Source organism: Malaya genurostris, chromosome 3, assembly GCF_030247185.1.
Source record: "Malaya genurostris strain Urasoe2022 chromosome 3, Malgen_1.1, whole genome shotgun sequence".
Classification (NCBI taxonomy): domain Eukaryota; kingdom Metazoa; phylum Arthropoda; class Insecta; order Diptera; family Culicidae; genus Malaya; species Malaya genurostris.
This window is the reverse complement of record NC_080572.1, coordinates 27,588,058-27,610,031: the sequence shown is the minus strand read 5'-3', so window position 1 is coordinate 27,610,031 and position 21,974 is coordinate 27,588,058. Positions and strand designations below refer to the sequence as shown.

Here is a 21,974-nt window from a genome sequence, read left to right as displayed (position 1 = left end):
ATAATTAGTGATCGAAACTTCAATTATTAATGGACAATATTTAGTTTTCCGTTTTTTTTTCAAGCCATTATTATGGATTCCTCTTGCAGAGACGACTATTGCCGCATTTACATAATTTCATTTTCACTTTGCATTTCCATAGCATAGACGCCTCTGTACAAAAGAGCCCCTTTACTTAACCAGAACAAGAATTGAATCTACTTGCACTCTGCGTGGTACGTTAGTTAGGCAGCCATTTCTTAAGAATTATGCTGATTTTTGGCATTTGAACAAAATGTTGGAAGATCTTGATTATGAGTGATGATGGTTCTTGATCAACACCAACAAACTAAACAGTTCTTCCCAGGGCATACAAAATTCTCCAGGTATCATTTTTTAAAGTTTCGCATATATAAATAAGATATGTGGAAGACAACAAAATGTTGATAATAGTCGTATAGTCAACAATTCGAACCCCATAGGCCCCTTGTAGTTGCTTTTTAAAGCTAACTAAGAACAACTACGACATACAGCATAACATAACCGAAAACGATGGATACTCGAAAATAATGCAAAGTAGTACTATTTTATGGGCATCAATTCTGTGATTTCGGAGCAAAGAATAACGCTTTGTTAGTTTTCAAATTAATATTTAATTTTTTTATTCATACTTCCGCTAACATTTTAGTTGAATATATCCAGTATATCTATACACTAACGTAATAAGTTCATTTCTTTGCAACACAACATCAGCGGTCGTTGAACTGACCAGTTTTGAAAACTTAAAACTATGAACTTCGAAAACTTTTTTTTTTTAACTTGAATTGATTGTAATAATAAATGTAATATAACACAAAACCCAAACATAAACTAAAATTGTATGGCAAATCTAACATCACTGAAATATTTTTGACTCCGCATGCCCGCCCGAGCATGCGCTTGTTACGCCACGCGGTTACTTCGAGCACAAGGATAACGCATTCTCCGAAATCTATACAATTGTAGAAACACACTGAAGCACAATGTACTAATAATACCACTCCTAAGTTTGGTTTAGCTTCCAGCGATACTACCGCAAACATTTGTTTGTATGCAGAAGTTTGAAACACTAATTTTCTTTTGCGTTCTTTTCTGTGCAGCAAAGGGAAGTGTGAAAAATAGAAATTAGAAAGGGTTCTGAAAATACTAAACGAGCCGTTAGAAATGTTGATATGAATCGATAGCGGGCTTGGACAACACTGTTGCTCAACATAGGATATGGGATTGCAGCATGGCTTGTTTCGTTTTAGTAGTAGGAAGAAACTATAATGCACATACACTACTGAAAATGTTCAAATTTACAATCCTGATCGACACATTCTCCACGCATCTGATAGGGACAGATAACACCGTCCGGAATGTTTAAAGCACTAGAAGAAAAACGGCAGAAACGATAATTTACTTCAGTGAAATGTGTCTATTTCTCAGAGGTAAACTGTAAGGCTATATAAATCGACTCACTAACCTTTGATCCTTTAGAGACACTAGAGGCGAGGAATAAGTCGCAAAGCATGTTTGTTTCCCAATCTGAGTCACAGATGCTTTTTGCAGTGAAACTTCGCGACTCTGATTAAGTACAGTGGACGGACTTGTACTTTTGAGTGTAGGTTCAGTTTTTGGTTGTTGATTACTCACTATTTCCGTTTCTATTAATTGCTGGTCATAGGATTGTTCTTCTGTAACAGTTGTTTGAGTAATCGTAGTGATTTGCTCGGTTGTACTAATGGTATTCTGAGAAGCTTCAAGCAAAGTTTCGTTAATAGTAGATTTTTGTCGTTTCTCTAATTGCTGTTGACGATGATCAGCAGTGATTTTTTTAAATTCTTCAAACGAGAGCCTTTTCATATTTTTCAGTCGTTTGGTTTCGGTAGTTAGAATTTTTAGTTGCTCGTGAATTTCATTACGCACAGTCGATGGGGTGCTAGAATTGGAGAGAAGTTGTATCAGTCAATCATATAAAAACATCAGGTTATATATATATATATATATATATATATATATATATATATATATATATATATATATATATATATATATATATATATATATATATATATATATATATATATATATATATATATATATATATATATATATATATATATTATTTGCGTGTAAGGTTGAAGTCAAATTCAGATGATACACGATTGAACGATCTTTACAAGCCTATAACAGCACCGTTAATTTCATAGTTGGTGCGACGCTAGAAGCTTTCGCAAAAATGTCAATGGAGTGCAAAAAGCAATTATATACCGTAACGTTGATCGCCGCTCACTAGCGAATTGTCCCAAAAAGAGCTGGCTAGTTTTAGGAATTTGTTCAATTTTCAATATCCACTAACAATTAGTTTAATCAAAAATTTCATTCCGAATATTGACTAATAAGGCTTTGTTTTCATTCCAGTAGATTTGATTACCTCTCATGCTCTATTTTGATTGAACCAATTAAACGAATCAAGCGTTATTCTGCGCTTCTGTTAGTTTTGTATATTTCAAGCTAAACAGAATATTATTTTGGTCACAGCAGGTACATAAATATTATTTTCAGTTTTCATTGACATCACTACACCATTCCGAGGACTTTTTTCAAATATACTTTAATCAATTGAAATTCTTTCATTCTCTCGTGTGTACTTGCCGTAACGAGGCTATGATTTGTTTTAATCTCAGCACTGTGCTCAACCAAAATTATGCACCAGTAACATACATTCTGACCTGCACCGTGATTGTGGTTTCTTAATTAAAGTAGAAAACTCGTACTTATGTGTGCTCGTTGCCGATATACTCGGTTGTGTTTTCAAATCTGAGCTTCGGTGTCGGTTTTCGTTTTCTTTACAACGTATACGAATCGAGCCTCGCAGGCTGTGTACTTCGTTAAAAAAGCGGTGTTGTTTTCTTCTTGCGTGCATGTCAGTGCATGTAAGTACCGATGCGTTGTATATGAAGATTTGACATTTTTGACAATCTTCACCTTGTAATTCCGGAACCAATAGTCGGATCCGAATGAAATTCTGGATGTTCGTATGAAATCACAAGACTTGGTTTGTGGAAATAGGTCAAGCCATCGCTGAGAAAAGTGAATTCCATTTTAGAGTAGAGACCATTGGTATCGACATCGGAACCGCCAGCTGGGGACTGCTATGTTCAAAGTCGGTTCGTTTGGCCGCCATGACAAGGCCTATCGTTCGAAATTGATTTGAGCTGTTTAGAAATATTTTTTTATATTTTGAATCGGCGCTCTGTATAACAGTTTGAAAATTTCAAAATTCTTCATCCTGTGAATCCGAAATCGGATCCGGATGAAATTTAGAAGTCTTGCATGGAACAATAAGACTCACCAATCGCTGAGAAAAGTGTGTTAATAATTTAAAATCGATTGTTTTTACGCTAATTACCCTGTAATTACGGATGCGGGAGTCGGATCAAAATATAATTCAGGAATTTTGTATGAAGTCTTAAGACCTTTTATTTGAATCGAAGTTTGTGAAAATCGATTCAGCCATCTCCAAATAAATCTGTAGCACATGTTTTCATTTGTTTTACACATTCTACCCCATCAGAAAAGGGATCTGGTTAAAAATCCGGAATTTTGCATGGGACCGTTTATTTGAATCTAATTTTGTGAAAATTGTTCCAATCATCTACGAGAAAATTTAGTGCAAAGGTGTTACATACACACAGACATTTTGCGTATTCGACGAATTGAGTGCATGGCACTGGGCTCTCCTGGCCTTGTTTCAAAACTCGGGTTTCGCAGTGATTGTACAGTCTTTCTATATGAAAAAGCCAAAAATAGTTATCCTTATAGTTTCCTTATATCACATTTTGGTGGGGAAAGGGTTCCAATCAGCTTTACAGCCCTGTCCAAAATATATTTCCCTCCTCGTTAGTTTGTATCAGGCCGAATTAGCGCATGCGCGCCATATAAACGCCTCTTTCAATATGAGGAAATTATATTATTACCCAACAGTTTATTTATTCATGTTGGTTTTCTTACCTTTGGTCATAGTTTATATTCTGTTTTACCTTAATTCCAGTGGTTCTATTCAATTGTGTTTCGTAAGTGTCTTTTGTTGTCATTCTATTTTATTTCCATTCCGTACTTTTACTGATATGTTATTTTATTTCCTTAAATGTAAATGTTAGTTGTATGCAGTGGTGTTTTTATTCTTACCCATGTTACATTTTGTATCTAAGATTTCCTAAGAGTGTTAATTAAATTATTTTCCAATTTTCCAGCTCCCCATCTATCACATTTGTTCCTGCTTTCCTTGAATATCTTATTCTTTATTCCGAATTTCTTATTCATCCTCAGTCATCCATTTCCGAAAAAAGGAAAAAAGGGACAAAAAAAAGGATTAGTGTTTTTTGATGACATCCTTGTATGCCGGGCATGATGGTTTGACGGAAAAGAACTGAGGACATGCGTTTTTATTTAAATTATATTGACACTTGGGTCCCAGCATACATACTACAGCATGTTTACATTTCGTTATCTTCAGTTGATTCTTGACAGTGTTACCATCCGCTCAGGGGGCATCTGGTGTACACTGACTCACAATCGAAATGCATCACTACCAATTTGATACAACGCACCCAAAGGCACGGTAAACTGTATATTGTACATACACACAAAAACACATACATACATACATACATACACACAGACACACACATACACACATGCATACATACCTACATGTATTCCACACGCAAGTATTACAACATTGAGTTACTATTGCTACTCTAATAGATCCTAACTAAAACTAGTGTGCCAATAGTCATCTCATTAGTAGAGTCACCATGTTATTTTAGCGATCACTCGACTTTCAATAAATGAATTGTGATAAAATCGAATACAAAGTCTTTGCCTCATCTCTAAGAAGCAATAACGCATAGCATTTGTTCGTAAATGGTTCAATACTGCTGTTTTAGCGAAGCAAAATGCTCCAAATTTCATGTTACTTCTAAAGTTAATCTATCGAACAGAGATAACAGATCTCACTATAACTAATGGTTCTCGTATATGAAATGACTAATGGATTTGAGATGAATGGGGGTACCGTTACCCAATTTCTATCTCTTCTAATGGTCGATCGTTAGTCCTAAGCTGAAACGGTGGCCTTTATTATCATTCTTGCATGCACTTACTCCTACATTTCACTCACACATCATCTCACCCTTCAGGTCCCAAACGATACATTCTCACAATACCAACTGGATGAACATCGTTTGATAGCTATCAGTGGACTCGATTTACCGTTCATTTGTTGTCATCAGAGATGTCCATCTCTTCTGTGTGACGAAGAGCAAGCAAAATTTCTCCCCTCGCACTGAGAACTTCAACGAGAGCTCATCTCTTTCACATATATACACCACTGTTGTATAAAGTGTGCACGCATTATGAGTGCGTTTGTTTATTTCCTTTTACCTCCTCCACTGAATCGCACCAAAGTGCTAGAGCAGAGCTAATAAATTCTTTGAGGTGGATGCAGATACTTTCACTGTACACGCCGGTGACCACTCTGGTGTATGGTTTGCGTAGAAGAAGCGTGGGACACGCAAAATCAGCAAAATAAAACAATTTATCGTAAAATTTTCGGTTTTCATTGCAAATTTTTCATAGCAAGGCCAGATCTACTCTCTATTAATTGAAGTTCACAGAAGTGTTCGCTCACCATCACGCGCCATTGATCACTTGAGTGTATTTAGGCGAGAGCACGTTAGAGCGATTCATGCGAAGAAAATGTTATTCTCTCGCACCAGCTTCTTTCAAAGGAAGCACGCACTCAAAGTCTATCTGTCTGGACACTGAGAAGAAGTGCGCTTTCATCTGTGAAATGTGAAATGCCATCTCTGATGTTGGAGCGTAATGCAATCAACATCTTGTTCATTTAATTCGTTCCATACCTTATTCATTTAATTCAAATATGAAGCTAAAAGCTGTAACGCATGTCTTTATCAAATTGTAACGCTAATTGATTGTATGTGATAGTGTTTGCAATACCGTCAAGCCCACCACCCAATGGGAGGAAGAAAGCCAAAAAAAGTTATCGAACAATTAATTAAAAATTTCATGACCATCTCAGAGAAAGACACTTTTTGAATTCTCCTAGGCGTCATGCATAAATTACGTCACGCTAATGCGATTCATAGTAGAATATTTATTTGACTCTTGAACTGAAATTTATATATTGAGCCACAGAGAAAATGAATGAAAATTTACCTCAATTTTGAATATGGAAAATCAAAGCGATCAATTGCACTTTGGTTAGTCGTCAACGAAAAGAGACAGTACAGATTTTCAGTTCATGAGGTATTTTTGAGAAATCGATCGATTCCACTTTGAGTTGCTACTCTCGGAACTTCTCAGATAGGTCAGTGGAAACCAATGGGGTCAATAGAGCCTCAGTTATTCACCTATCGAAGCAATTGACTCTCCATTTTGCTGAGTATCAAATTGATATTTCCGTAGCCGGTTTTTTGCCAAATGCAATAGCAGTTTTTGTACCCCATATACACCTTTAATTTTTGAGGGGGATAGGGCTCAATGGATGATTGATAAAACCTATTATCTTTCTTCGAATTGCAGGAGTTACTTTCAGTTATCAGAACACTATAACTTCGAGAGAATTTTTTTTTATTTATTTCCTCGAGTTATTAAGAATAGTCTAATCTAAAATGATTTTCATCTTTTATATTTTTCGTTCTTGAACTCAATTTATACGTGTTTCTCATCACTTATTCTTATTCGCGATTCGTTAGCGGAGCTTTTATTGAAATTGTGTAGACTTTTTGTTAGTAGTTTTTCTTATTTCACATGTTTGTACAGGGTCCACCATCTAACACATTTTTTTTTGAACTAGCGGTTATTTCGACATTGGTAACCTTAATGTCACTTCTGATTTGACAGAAACTAAGTTTTATCCTTCCGCTGAACGAAAATGGTTGTGTATACGGATATTCGATGCACGGAAAACCCGCACGTTCTCATGGAGAAGCCGATGCATCCTCAGAGAGTGACGGTTTGGTGCGGATTTTGGTATGGCGGCATCATTGGGCCATTTTTCTTCGAAAATGAGGCAGGAGCCGCCGCCACGGTCAATGATTGGTTCTTCCCGTTACTTGAAGAGGAAGACTTGGACACCATTTGGTTCCAGTAAGACGGCGCTCTGTACCACACAGCCAACGCTACGATCGATCTTCTGCGCACAGTTCTCGAAGATCGAATTATCAGTCGAAATTCCGATGTCGTTTGGCCGCCTCGGAGCTGTGAATTGACGTCGTTAGACTATTATCTTTGGGGGGCTGTCAAAGATAAGTGTTATGTGGACAAGACAGAGACAATTCAAACCTTGAAGGACAACATTCGTGCAGTCACAGCTGAAATAAAGCTGCATACAATTGAAAATGTACTAAAAAACTGGACCGACCGTATGGCGTACTGCAAGGCCAGCCGAGGCAGCCATTGGAATGGAATTATATTCCACAATTAACCGGAAGGATTCTACTTTAATATGAAAAAATAAATTTTGATATCGGATGAACCGTTTGTGTTTTATTGCATGTTTAAAAAAAACGTTACATGGCGGACCCTGTATAGTAACTTATTTTAAGAATTTAGTTTTCTAATGCATATTGTAAGCCTTTGCTGGTGAGTTCAGTTTGTTCGCATTGAGGAAAAAACTAGGCTTTAAAATGAACATTTCGTTACAAATTTAACAATGCATGTTATAAATCAAGCGGATATTGCGAATAAGTTGTCATTTCCATTTTTGTATAATATTCTTATAAAACAATTGTCCTTGATATCATGTTACGAGATAAGATTGGCGGATCGGTTGGTTTCAAATTGAGTAAAAACCGTCTTAAGAATTTAAACTGTACATGATACGTTCCACTTCTAAACGAAAATATTGCATTATCGAAACATGGCAGAGTTACGCGTCGTTGTGAATCGGAGCAATATGATAATTAATTCATATTATTTATTCACTTTAAGATTGGCTACAAATGAACGTTCAGGTTACGAACATTGCGTGTAGGTTTTCAAATAATAAGATCGTACTATCTACCAAGTAAATCCTGATCGTTTCCTCACTCCACTAACACTCCGTGACACTTGTAGTGATGCAAAGAATTCCTCGCTTACTAGTAGTAGCAATTGATCATTTCATGTTCTAAGTCAGTTTAGGTTGCATGTTGAACATGATTTACTTCTCCCTAGTATCATGCATTTGATTCAATAAGCTGATTTCTGATTTCACGGGAAGTCAACTAACCTGAGATATCACATTGCACGGTTGGTGCTACGATCCTACTGACACTAACACTTCTTCCAGGTCGGAACTCGAACATATGGCAACTGGTTTATAAGACCAGCGCCCTATGCATTGAGCCTCGAGCGCATTCCCTTGACTTAGGCTTTATTTCAGAAATTTGTTATCACACGTTAGCACCATTTTCGAATACTATGTCAGATATGAATGCCGAAATTTCGAATTTAAAGCACATACTTTAGTATTCAAAATAATACTTCCGTGACGTAACGTTAACGTCCATAATTATCTTCAAACAGAAATAGTTTTTTTTCCTTTTGAAACTGGATGCATTTGCGAACCTCCGATTTCTTTCATAGATAAAGATTTCAGTGTGCACGACCACCAACGCGACATAACAAAATATGAATTAAATTTATAAATCCTGTTGTTATTCCAATTGTCAATGTTTTCAAATCAAATGATAGATGTATGATACATCGCAAATACTTTGTGGAATTGCACTAATAGACATTTCATTCAAGTATCATTTCACTCTCGCTTCAACGTTTGTAGTAATAAGAAACCAAATAAGCCACAGGTCACATGCGATTTTTAGAACCCATATAACCGCGAGTCACATGCGATTTTTAGAACCCATATTTAATTTATGAAACAAAGTAACAAAATTGAGACGATAAGGAAATATTTTTGATATGTTTACGTTTAGTCTTTGACTCATCAGTGCATAGCAGTTAAAATTGAACTGCTTTATGCAAAACTTGGCAGTCAAATTTGAACCGCTAAGCAGACGTAAAGTTTCTGCTACTTACAGAACACTTGTTTTCTTTGCATCGAAATGCAATGTCTATACTGACGTGCCGAACGAAATGAGTCAAGGACGAAACGTAAACATATCAAAATCGGTTATGTGCCCTAGCACAAAATTTGGCTAACCCCTGAAATATTTTTGGTTTTTTAAAATCATTTATGTTTTGTAAATTGATGTTTTTTTTACTTTTCCGAGTTAAAAGGTTCACGTCTCATGAACTTATTAAAGATAGACGGATTATAGATTGCAAAATAGAAAAATACTTACTCATAACTCTGGCCCTCAACTATTCGTCCGATTTCGAGACACAAATTGTTAAGCTCCATCGATTTCTTTCGGCTTTGCATCACTTTACTGTGAGATTGCTGGAGTGCAGGAAACAACTGAGCAATACGACCTTTGTGTAGTGTAAGAGCTCGTTCAAGCACCATCAGCTTCTCTTTTAGGAAAGCAACCTTATTCTCTAGATCGTACTGCTTCTGCCGCTCATGTTGGGCATTCTCCACCGTAACAATTAGATCTTGTAGTTCTTTGTGGAACTTTTGGCTGATTAACGAAAACATTAAATTAAAATCAAGGGAACTTAAATAAACGGAACATCTCAATCTTCTTGAACTACCTATGCTTTTCTGAGCGGTACTCGGCAATTGACAACACTCTCTTCCGGTCCTCCTCCTTGATAGTTGATAATCTACGCAATGCCTCACGCAGGGTACTTATTTCTTGATCTGTTTGAGCAGCTCCAATTATGCGATTTGGACTGGCAGGATATGTCTTTTCTTTACTTTCCATAAGAGGTAGTTCTGTATTAGTTTCACTAGAGTCGTCTTTGGTCTTAGTGGATGAAAATGGTTTCTGTTGATTTTGTGCTGTGTCATCCTGTGGATTGGTCTTGCTTTCTGCTATGACTGTATTATTAATAAGAACTCGCTTGAAGAGCGTATCACAATCACGTGTCATAGATGCTACATTATTTCGAGATATAGTGCTAGGATTGGACATGTCTAACACATCTCTTTTATCATGGTTGACGGTTACAACAAGTTCATGGTTTTTAGATGCACCTACATCCAACGACCCTGTATTAACTATTGTTTTTGTCAAAGGAGGAGGACGTTTACTAGTTATACGTTCCTTATTGACTACCACCATACGAATTTGTTTTTGTCTCTCGAGCTGGGCCATTCTTGCCACCAGACGTTTGTATTCCAGCTGCGCTGACTTGGGTAAATGACGGACGGCCTGAGAATGACAGAAAGAAATATGTGCTGGGTTGCTCCAGATTTGTAGCAACAAACCAGAGCGATCAATAGTGGTACGTTTTGACAAGGCACCATCGATTTGTTGAAATATAACAACTGACCTGCATTCATTCACAATCAAAAATTTATTTCAAATAAACCCGGACGAAAAGATGCAACACGTATTCTTGAAAAACGCATCGTTAACAATCAATACATGTAGCATGGTCATGTAATGTTATTGACGAAAAGGTACTAGTTCAATTTCACTATATACAATCGAAAACCGATTACACACTTTAGTTAATCTTTTATCTAGACAGGTGCTTCGGTTTAACGTATGCAGCCTATTTTAAACTAACATATTTGGAAAAAATAGACTACTTACCGATGGCGTGGTAGGTATTGATGCAATCGTCAATCTCTTTGGGACATTCTCAGCCGCACCCAAGCCAATAGAACTGCCACCAACTGGAGGTATCACGTCCGCTTGTATTAAAGTTGCATCACCACAATTGCTAGCTTTTTGATTGTTATCTATCTTACTTCGGACTGATTTCAAAAAGTGATCGAGTCTTTGCTCAAATGCCGCCTGATTGCTTCCACTATCACTGGCTTTGGTAGTAATCATTGGGGGTTCAACAGTAACTAGCGAACCGCCATCCTGTTCCGTGTTGTTCTCGATTGGGACAGGTGAGTAAGCAGGACTTTCTAACATAATTCGTGATGGGCTGGCATTATCGATATCACGTAAAAATGAATCACGAAGACGTTCGACATCCCTTGGTGCCGGTTCAGTATCTGGTACTGGATAGTAATCCGAATCCGAATCTGAATCTGAATTCCCTACTTGTATAATTAATTTTCGTACAGGTTTTTGAACAAATGTTTCCACTGTTGCGGAGCGTTCTTTGGGAGAGTGGACGAGTAATGGAGCGTTTAAATTGATCAGTTTGTTTGGATTATTGACCAGTTTTGTTGTAGATACCAATGGCAGTGACAGGGGCATCGGTGGAGGAAGTTGTACTACGGTAGCCTTCACCAAAGTTCTGGCAGGTGGTGGTACCACTACTGCTAATGTAGCAAGTGCTTTCTTTGCTGCTCTGTTTTGAATAGCTGTTTGAGATTTCTTCCGTTTTTTACGAGTTATTTTTTGCTTCCCGATAAGCGTAATCAAATTAGGATTTATCGGAGCCCGCGATTGATTTATGCTCATATTGCTGGTAGCTACAGAAGACGAAGGAACAGCTCCCGTTTGAGACGTGTCGATCAAGTCAGTTGAAGGCTCATTAAAAGCAGCAGAAATTTCGTGTGGAATGTCTTTGGCATCATCTTGACTGGTAAATTCTGCAGCTTGCGGAGAAGTATGGGCATTTCCTAGATGCTTAGTGGTGACTTTTTTGTGCATCTTAGAGAGGATCAACTCTCGCAAAGCTTCTGCTTCTTCTTCTACCATTGAATCTGGGGTCAAAGGGCGGCTTGTTGGTAAATTGGAACTAGACTTTAAAGTGGACGCTGAAAGAGTAGACAGTAATTGATTGCGCAGTGCTTCTTCGTCTTCATCTTCCGGAGCAGTTATTTTTATGTTACCTATTATCGGTGGGGGAGGTGGTTCAGGAATAGTTGTTTCTATAGAAGCATACTGATCAGAATGGATCTCAGATGACGGACTTTGGCATATTGTGCTTGAAACAACTTTTGGCTTCTCATCAGGCGATTTCGGGCTTTCTGTACTCTCCGTTGGGCTAAGATCCATTTGGTCCTCATTTTCTGACGAGCTATCGATTATCTCAACAGTTTCCGGTTGAGTTTCTATGATTTGGATATCATCATCAATATTGGTGATTTTATGGGTCGAAATGGGATACTCTTCCGCAGGAGACAGCAATAACGGAATATCGTCAGATGGCGAGTACGGTCGATCTGCTTGTCGTTTCTGGAGCCTTATTTGATGTTTCTTTGTAAAGGTCGATTGTAAAGCCAATAACCTCAATTCTTGCTCTTCTGCTATTGTTTTTTGGGGCAAAGAATCTTCCATAAGATCAATAAACCCTGTATCCTTAACTTCTGCTTTGGTCTTCAGTGCTTGCAATCGTAGTTGTAATACTTCCTCATCCTCATCATCATCGTCGTCCAAAATTACTGGATCGTTCTGTACTATTTCTACATCATAACTTTCGCTCTTTTTTCTCCGCCTTTGAATTGATAATTTCAGTTTTTGTTTTAGGGCATCCCAATTTTCCTTATCAGTCTTTCGTTTTCTACTATTAATATTACATGCCGCCTGCAGCCTTGCCCTGTCCAAGGGAAAATCTACTTCGGAATCAGATGAATCTTTTACGTTTACAACTGAACTGCTAACAGTATGCTTCCGCCGTTTATGCCTGCGATGCAATGATGCCTTGCGCAATGCTGATTGTCCGTGTTTGCGTTTTGCAACTTTCCTCCTTGACCTCTCGGAAATGTGCCGTTTTATACCTGATCTTAAAGACTGTGATACAGAACGTGACGGTCTAAGTGTTCGTCGAGTTGGTAACAGTTTTGGCTTGGGTACAGGTTCATACCGGTTTAAGTACAACTCAACATCCTCATCATCCGAAATACACTCAAAGTTTTCCTTTCCGTCTTGTACTGTCATCAGGAGCTTATCTTTAACTGAATATAGAATAGGTCATTATTTCATCGCTCGATAAACATATACTTAGTTTTACACCCGACCCGATTAACCCTGATTTACCATGAAGCCTCCTATTTTCATTTCCAGTAAGCTGGCTTATCTCGCTATCCATAGCTTCTAACTGTGCAATACGTTCGCGAATAGAAAACTCTTCTTCCGAACTGATATCCTCGTATTCAAGAACACCCATTTCTTCATCAGTTCCCTCGATTTCTCCTTCCTCATGCTCGAGGGCGCTCAAAGATTTAGCGACAGCTACATTGTTTTTGCTACCAATGGGCAATATGTTAGTGGGCATTTGTACTGAACCGCTTTCTTCGGGTGTAGGAATGACTTCAACAATTCTATCTTCGACTGTTTCCATTGTTTGTGCTTGCGTCATTATGGCGGAGGAAATTGTGCTCATGACTTTTATTGGGAACGAATTTTAAAGGCTCTTGAAAGACAGAAAAATGTGAAACGATAAATCACTCTCAAACATGCATGAAAATCACTGAAGTCATCATTCACACATTCACTCCACATGAATTACTCGTGAAAAAAAGCTAATTAGAAATGTGACTCCCTAATTTAAATTGAAAACAAAATTTTCATCACTCCACACGCTCCACACGAAGCATCTAAACTTTTTTTCGAATTTTTAATGGTGTTCAGGGATGCCAGGTCATTTTTTCAAAAATCTGAGATCAAGCCAAAAACCGCAAAAACCTGTCTGTAAAAATCTGTGCACGTTTCCCGCCCAAAAATGTGCTCGATTTCAAAAATCTGTGAAAATCTGTGATCATTTTCAAAAATCTGTGGAAATCTTTGTTATTTTTAAAATCTGTGCAGAAAGTTGAAAATGTGTGAAACACACACTGAAATGAAAATCTTATTTATATTCATTACACTCAAAATAATAATCATGTTATAGTTACGTGAAAAGTTACGTGAATATTTTCCACCCTACTTTTCACGTAGGTTTTATTGGACTGGCATTTAAAAGCTGTTCAATGTATAATCCAGTAAGAGTTACGTGTTTCATAGGTAAGATGTAATATACTGTTCATATCACATTTACCTATCAGTTCATATCAAATTTAGATACCAGAGAATTATAATTTTATATATTGGTTAAAGTCAAAAGGGAAATTTCAGATTCTTATATAAATCTAGGAAATAAAAAATAAAACATTTATTTCAGAAAAATAGCATAGAATTTTAATGGCTGAAAATAAAAAGCAACTAATAACGTGGGATCTCGAATCGGAAAGCCTTCATAAATCGTGTTGTCACTGCCATCCAACCGAAGCCGAAGTCGAGATACGAGAACTCCCACAACACTACCGATGCAGGTTGAAGTCGAAATACATGGTTCCAGTGTCTCTAGCTTCATACCGATTTTGAACTCAAGCACTCGGTCCAGTCGAACACATGGAAACTTTCATACTGGAATGGTCCTATAGATGTAGTAAACAATTGTAATTAAATAACATTTCTCGCAAATATTTACACTACTTACACTTTGAGGGCCATTGCTCGTCATTTTCAAAATCGAGTTTTTCACACCTGAAATTCACGTAGATTGTTTGACGTTTGGTCAATTCACGTAAACCTTATGTATTCATTTTAGGGGGTGTTCGTATAACATTCATTTCCGTCACGTAAAATATTCAATTTGACATTTGAAACCATTTTACGTGATTTTTCAAGTAAATCGAACGTGAATTTTTATTTGAGTGTAGATTTGTCATATGAATCATATGCAGAATATAATTCATAGACATTATATGGAAGCTTATAATCTTTATTTAATGTGTACGTCAAATCTAAATGGACGTTATCATAATGAAAGTTAAATAAATATCCCATATAATTTATATGGAAATCCGATGAAAGTCTTGAATAGTGGTGTCCTCGATAGTCATCAACTGCTCCAGACCATTTTTTCAGGAAGTTTCACATCTCAATGTAATTTTAAATCGCTGACAAGACAGCTCATCCAACTTCGTTCAAGGATATGCGTTAACGGACCATGAAATATATATCCGGTACATTTCATTACTCTATCTGTCTACCCAAGTAGCAATCCGCAACTAGTTCTGATACGACAAAGTCCAAACTATGTTGCAACAAGAGCACGAATATGTGTTTTATGTTATACTGGTTAAAACAAGGTGACAGCGGTGTTTCTTTATAACGTAAACATTAAACTAACTATCATTTGTAAGTTATCGTTACTTGATTCTAACATATCTTTAATCACAGCTATGTTTTTAGCTACTAGTTGAAAAAAGGTTTATTTTCCGTTGCGAAACCATTATAAATACGTTAACGTATATGTGAATCGTTACTGTGAATTGATATAGCAATAACTTATATATTATAAGATTATAACATATAATTTCTTCATCAATTCAGATAGTTATCGGTAAGTTTTCCCAACGTTATGGTAACTAAAATGCAAACAAAACAACCTTTGTTGGCTTGAATATGGCGAACACAATATGGAGTCTCAAGAAGTGTATGAAACGTAAATAAAACCAGGATATTACTTTATTCAAAACTACTTTTTGCCGAAAATAGTGAAAGGCAGAATAGTCATTTTTGTTCTATGCACTGTCATAAACACGAAGAAAATAATATAGGGATTGAACATCGATTGTGATAATATTATAGTTCTCATGATATATGAATTTAAAATGAAGAGAAATCACTCTACTTGGAATAATTTTGAGCATTCTGAACATAGGGTTATAATTTTGTTTATTTTTTATATCTTTAAAAACAGATTTTGATTGAAGGCGCATAAAAAACAGTTAAGTAAAATTGAATTCCGCTCGACAATTTTTGGATCGTTGTGAAATTTGTACCTTGTATCAAGTTTGTGACTTAAAGTACTCTTCTGCTTTTTTATTGAAGATAGAAAAGTATTCTGGATTCAATGTTTATAGTGTCGATGGTGACTAAGTTTCAACTAGTTTACTTGGAAACCAGTTATTTTCAAGTTATGAAAAGATAAGTTATTTCAGTATGGCATTACAACGTAACGACAACATATTTTTAGCCGATTTAACAACTAGTAGAAACTGCGCTTTTTGAGTCATGCAAGTGGTTAGATGTTAGTAACAATCACTCAAATATCTGGTTGCAAACTAGTCACAAACAAGCTAGCGTAACAAAAATTGTTACTTGGGTAGTAAGATTCATTGTTTTATTTTCAGTCTCGGGATCTCACTTCTCTTTCGCAAATATCATGAGGTGCTCCCTTACCGAATGGAATACTAGTATAGCTTGAATCCTCAAAGAAAAGTAGTAGTTGGCAATTATCTGCTATTCGTATGACCTATATTGAAAGTTATATATATATATATATATATATATATATATATATATATATATATATATATATATATATATATATATATATATATATATATATATATATATATATATATATATATATATATATATATATATATATAAATTTAAACTAGTCATAAGGTATATATGAACCTATATAAATAAATTCGAAGTGAATATAATATGCGCTTCATAATTTGTTCCAATGTATGTTGTGCGGATATCTAGTAATGGTTATAAGACGCGCCAATAAATTTGACTCAGACTGGAAATTTCATTCGTTATATGGAAATCCTGTAAAAATAACGTTAAGAAGAGTTTTATGTTTCATAAGATTATCTCATATATTTGACATGATGTTGAACACATCTTGTAACTATGATTGGAAATGCTAATAGTGCAAAATCATTAGAATATCATATAATGTGAAAAAGAAAATTTAGCTCAGTGCAGATTAATAGCGGCCCTTACACGATCATTAAAAGTGTCATTACTAAGTAATGACACTTCTGCTCAAACGCTCGTCATTACTGCATTACTGTATATCATTACTTTTTAGCATTACACGTTCATTATTAATGATGAGTATTTGTAACTACTCCAGCAATAGCAATAGCAATATTTTTATTTTCGTTTAGCTGAAAATAAATTTGATTTGCCATTGAAACGTTAAGGTTAATGAAATATTAACAATTTAAATCTACACTTTGTCATTTTTCGCGTATAGTTCTAAAGATATTAGCGGCCTTTACACGATCATTAAAAGTGTCATTACTAAAAAGTAATGGCACTTTTAATGATCGTGTAAGGTCCACGAGTTCAGTAATGACACGAGTAATGATGGAATTCCGGATTTTCCATCATTACCAACATTATTTCTTCTTCTTATTTTTTTGTGGAAGTGCTGAATATCTTTAGAACTATACGCGAAAAAATGACAAAGTGTAGATTTAAATTGTTAATATTTCATTAACCTTAACGTTTCAATAGAAAATCAAATTTATTTTCAGCTAAACGAAAATAAAAATATTGCTATTGCTATTGCTGGAGTAGTTACAAATACTCATCATTAATAATGAACGTGTAATGCTAAAAAGTAATGATGTACAGTAATGCAGTAATGACGAGCGTTTGAGCAGAAGTGTCATTACTTAGTAATGACACTTTTAATGATCGTGTAAGGTCCGCTATTCAGCACTTAAAAAAAAATAAGAAGAAGAAATAATGTTGGTAATGATGTAAAATCCGGAATTCCATCATTACTCGTGTCATTACTGAACTCGTAAACCTTACACGATCATTAAAAGTCCCATTACTTTTTAGTAATGACACTTTTAATGATCGTGTAAGGGCCGCTAATCTGTGAACATGGCATCCCTGATGGTGTTCTGATAAAAGACGTCATAAGCGGCCCTGACACGAGTCATTAAAAATAACATTACTAAAAAATAATATCATTTTAATGAACGTGTAATGGTGCAGTAATGACGAGATTTCTATCAAATTTGAAATACATCATTAGCGGCCCTTACACGAGTCATTGAGAATGTCATTAATAAAAAATAATATCATTTTAATGAACGTGTAATGGTGCACTAATGACGAAATTTCAAACAAATTTGAATTGCATCATTAGTCAGTCATCATTTAAAATGACATTTTTAATGCCTGTGTAAGGGCCGCTATTTCTTAATGCCAGATTTTCCTCGTTTCGCCAGACACTCAAACTAAACAGATCTTTTGCCAGATTTTTCGAATTTTCCCAGACTTTTTTCATTTTTTACTAGATTTAGTCAGATCTTACTAGATCTTGACGGTTTTGGCCTCTATACGATAGGTGGGGAGACCTTTTTTTTTGTCCACTGAAAATGAAGCCCGGTAAAAATTTCCTTGTATATAGTAGACCCAGACAAATCCAGATAAATTTTTGAGTTTTGACAGATTTTTGAAAAAATAACCTGGCAACTCTGCGTGTAAGGGCCGCTATATACACGATGTAGAATTTACACAGGTGGCGAGATACGGTTTTGGTGGTATAAGTAATTTTAGCACGAAATTAAGTATGGCGCCGAGATCCATGCATGTGAACATCGGAGCAAAATACGACTCGGAATTTTATTGCATGTTTATATATGGTGTTTTCGGGTGTGTAACATAAATTTATAAGTTGTAAATCATTTCTCTCAAGATGAATATGAAAAAAAGGCGGGTGGGTAATGTCAGAGACATAACTGGATGTCGTGAATACGAAAACAACTGACATGTTCCTAAACACTTCCGAATATCAATTGTATGAATTATGCACGCATTCCCCTTTTTCACATTTTTCGCAAAAACAAAGAAAGCTTCACTTGATCTCGATTACTGTGAATTTCACACAGCGAAAAGTGCACAAATCTAAGCAAACTGTTCTTGATTTGTAGTAAACTGAGGATATTTCCCTACGATTTGCAAACAACAAATCCTAATAGTTCTTTAGAAAACTTTTAGAGCCATTAGAACGGCTGATATTGTGCAATGCTCTCCACCGTTGTTTTTTTCCCAATGCTAATGACTGGCAGCTGTGACGAATTCGCTCTTGTCGAAAGCGAAACTAGCTGTGCAGACGACACAAAACACATCTGCTCATAGGGGCGATAGAATCCAAACTGATTCAATTTTTGTTAAGAGATTTCCTTTTATGTGATTTCGTTTGTAGCTTTTTCACTAATGGGCGGTCCTAACGGCTATAAAAATAGCCGCATTCAGAATTTTAATGTTGATTATTTCATTTCGGATTTGCATAATTTATTGAAAGAAACTATCAATATGCTGAAGGGACTCGTTTCTAGCATTCAGAAAAGTCAAATTGCGTAATTCTCTACGACATTAAACTCTGGAACATTTTTCGCATAAACAAAGAAGGCTTCACTTGATCTCGATTACTGTGAGTTTCACACAGCGAAAAGTGCACAAATCTAAGCAAACTGTTCTTGATTTGCCGTAAACTGAGGATATTTCCCTACGATTTGCGAACAACAAATCCTAATAGTTCTTTAGAAAACTTTTAGAGCCATTAGAACGGCTGATATTGTGCAATGCTCTCCATCGTTGTTTTTTTTCCCAATGCTAATGACTGGCAGCTGTGACGTAATCGCTCTTGTCGAAAGCGTGCAGACGACACAAAACACATCTGCTCGCAGTGGCGATACAATCCAAACTGATTCAAGTTTTGTTGAGAGGCTTGTTTCTACCTGATTTCGTTTGTAGCTTTTTCACTAATGGGCGGTCCTAACGGCTATAAAAATAGCCGCATTCAGAATTTTCATGTTGATTATTTCATTTCGGATTTGCATAATTTATTGAAAGAAACTATCAATATGCTGAAGGGACTCGTTTCTAGCATTCAGAAAAGTCAAATTGCGTAATTCTCTACGACATTAGACTCTGGAACATTTTTCGCAAAAACAAAGAAGGCTTCACTTGATCTCGATTACTGTGAGTTTCACACAGCGAAAAGTGCACAAATCTAATGTCGTTTTCGTTTTTAAATTGCACTACACTGGTGTAGCGAAAGCTGCACTGAAACCGTTCGTTTTTACCAATTGCACTACACCAGTGCTACGCTTTTTCTGCACTGATACCACTGGTGTAGCACTCATCAAAAGTTTGGTGTAGCTCTGTGCAATGGAATCGTTTATTGTAGTCAATGGTTACTGTTTATGTTTTCGTCATTTTTGTTCGTTTATTCATACCTCAGTGTAGCACTGCACCGGTGTAGTGCAAATTGAAAACGAAAACGCCATAAGCAAACTGTTATTGAATTGTAGTAAACTGAGGATATTTCCCTACGATTTGCGAACAACAAATCCTAATAGTTCTTTAGAAAACTTTTAGAGCCATTAGAACGGCTGATATTGTGCAATGCTCTCCATCGTTGTTTTTTCCCAATGCTAATGACTGGCAGCTGTGACGTAATCGCTCTTGTCGAAAGCGTGCAGATGACACAAAACACATCTGCTCGCAGTGGCGATACAATCCAAACTGATTCAAGTTTTGTTGAGAGGCTTGTTTCTACCTGATTTCGTTTGTAGCTTTTTCACTAATGGGCGGTCCTAACGGCTAGCCGCATACAGAATTTTAATGTCGATTATTTCATTTCGGATTTGCATATTTTATTGTAAGAAACTATCAATATGCTGAAGGGACTCGTTTCTAGCATTCACAAGGACCAAATTGAGGAACTCACTGCGATATTCACCACTTTTCGGAACATTTTTCCCGGACGATTTGTTGTACAGCAGCAGATATTTTGTTCTCTTCCTTAGAACGCGTTCTGATTCTTATCACTCTCTCAGAGGGTAAATTTTGAAAAGGCACCCCATAGTAAAGTAAGTCGTATTCACGACAAAAATGGGTTGTATAGAGGTACAATAAAGTAAATTCCGCATAATTTTTTAGGAGTATTATTATGGTTTTAAGAAGAACCGAATAGAAGTCTGGAATAGAGAACTGGACCCTGAGTTCAAGACCTAAATTTAGATCCAATAACAGACTCAGAATCCAGTTTCAGTCGCTGCTGGTTCTCGCCTTGATGGCCAGCAAGCGAATGAGAGATGCGACCTGAGCGTTTGAGGTTGTAACCACGCAGAAGGTGCATTCTCCGTCGCTGCTGGTTGATGATTCCACTCCCACGACGTCTGCTTCCATCGAACGCACGAAAAGAAATGATCGATTTTCGACCACGGTTCCCCTTTTATACGCATTCAGTTGAAGATATGTGCCTGACTACCTCAAAATCGTCGTCCTTGCGCGAAAAACCCAAGCGAAAGTAAAGAATTTTCCGCATTGTTTTCAAATTTTAAGAAAACTTAATATTTGAGTTGTTTGTGGTTATCGCACACTGTTCAAAATATTATCCTGAATTCCTGATCATATTTTTGATGAAATGGTGAAAGAATTATGTTGCTACCATTAATACAAGTCGAGATATTCACGATTAAGTTCTGCCCATTCTTCCATATGGCTAATTTTGAAAAGGCGCCCCATAGTAAAGTAAGTCGTATTCACGACAATAAAACCAAATACAAACTATAATACGGAGTACTCCGACAAATTTTCAAGGACACATTTTACATCGTGCGGTACATTGTCATGATACACTGTCAGAGTAATAATGTACTCTATTGAAATATCTTTAAAAATGGCAACACTGCAACCTGGAACTCGACATTGCCATGGATCAGCGCTGCCAACTATACCGATTTCTCGGTATTTATACAGATTTTTGGGCTCGATACAGGAATACAGATATGCTCTCTGAAAATACCGATATTTAAATTTTCATACAGATAAATACCGATTTTCAATTTTTGTGTTGGATTCCATAGGGGTAAACCAGGTCGAGCGACCTTTTTTTTTTTTTGGTCGCAAAATCAGTTTCCGTACTAAATCGATGTTTGATTTTTCGAGAAAGATATTGTACAGATAGATTTTTCCGCCAAATACAGTTTTTTGGAAAAACCAGTTGACAGCACTGCCATGGATACTCTTTAGTTTTCAAAACATGAAAATACTTAATAGGCAATATTGAAGATGTTCTCACCTTGGTCCTTGGATAGACTCACC

At 36.3% G+C, this 21,974-nt stretch overlaps 1 protein-coding gene across 1 annotated transcript; it reads right to left on the bottom strand.

Moving 5' to 3' along the window:
* Positions 1 to 608: 608 nt before the first annotated feature.
* LOC131435058 (titin homolog) lies at positions 609 to 13,672 on the bottom strand. Its single transcript, XM_058602547.1, has 6 exons — positions 13,086 to 13,672; positions 10,737 to 13,003; positions 9,727 to 10,349; positions 9,375 to 9,653; positions 1,484 to 1,939; positions 609 to 1,388 (listed from the first exon to the last, which is right to left on the bottom strand). Exons 1-6 carry the CDS (start codon positions 13,429 to 13,431, stop codon positions 1,298 to 1,300), a joined length of 4,062 nt encoding a protein of 1,353 aa, XP_058458530.1. The 5' UTR covers positions 13,432 to 13,672; the 3' UTR covers positions 609 to 1,297.
* Positions 13,673 to 21,974: the final 8,302 nt, after the last annotated feature.

What these genes read in the sequence shown, in the direction of transcription:
- LOC131435058 (XM_058602547.1), bottom strand. Translation starts at nt 13,431, where the DNA reads ATGAGCACAATTTCCTCCGCCATAATGACGCAAGCACAAACAATGGAA. An exon ending in GTTGAGGGCCAGAGTTATGA is followed by an intron (nt 1,940 to 9,374) that starts GTAAGTATTTTT and finishes CTCCAATTCTAG; the next exon opens with CACCCCATCGACTGTGCGTA. An exon ending in GTGTCTCTAAAGGATCAAAG is followed by an intron (nt 1,389 to 1,483) that starts GTTAGTGAGTCG and finishes TTTTTCTTCTAG; the next exon opens with TGCTTTAAACATTCCGGACG.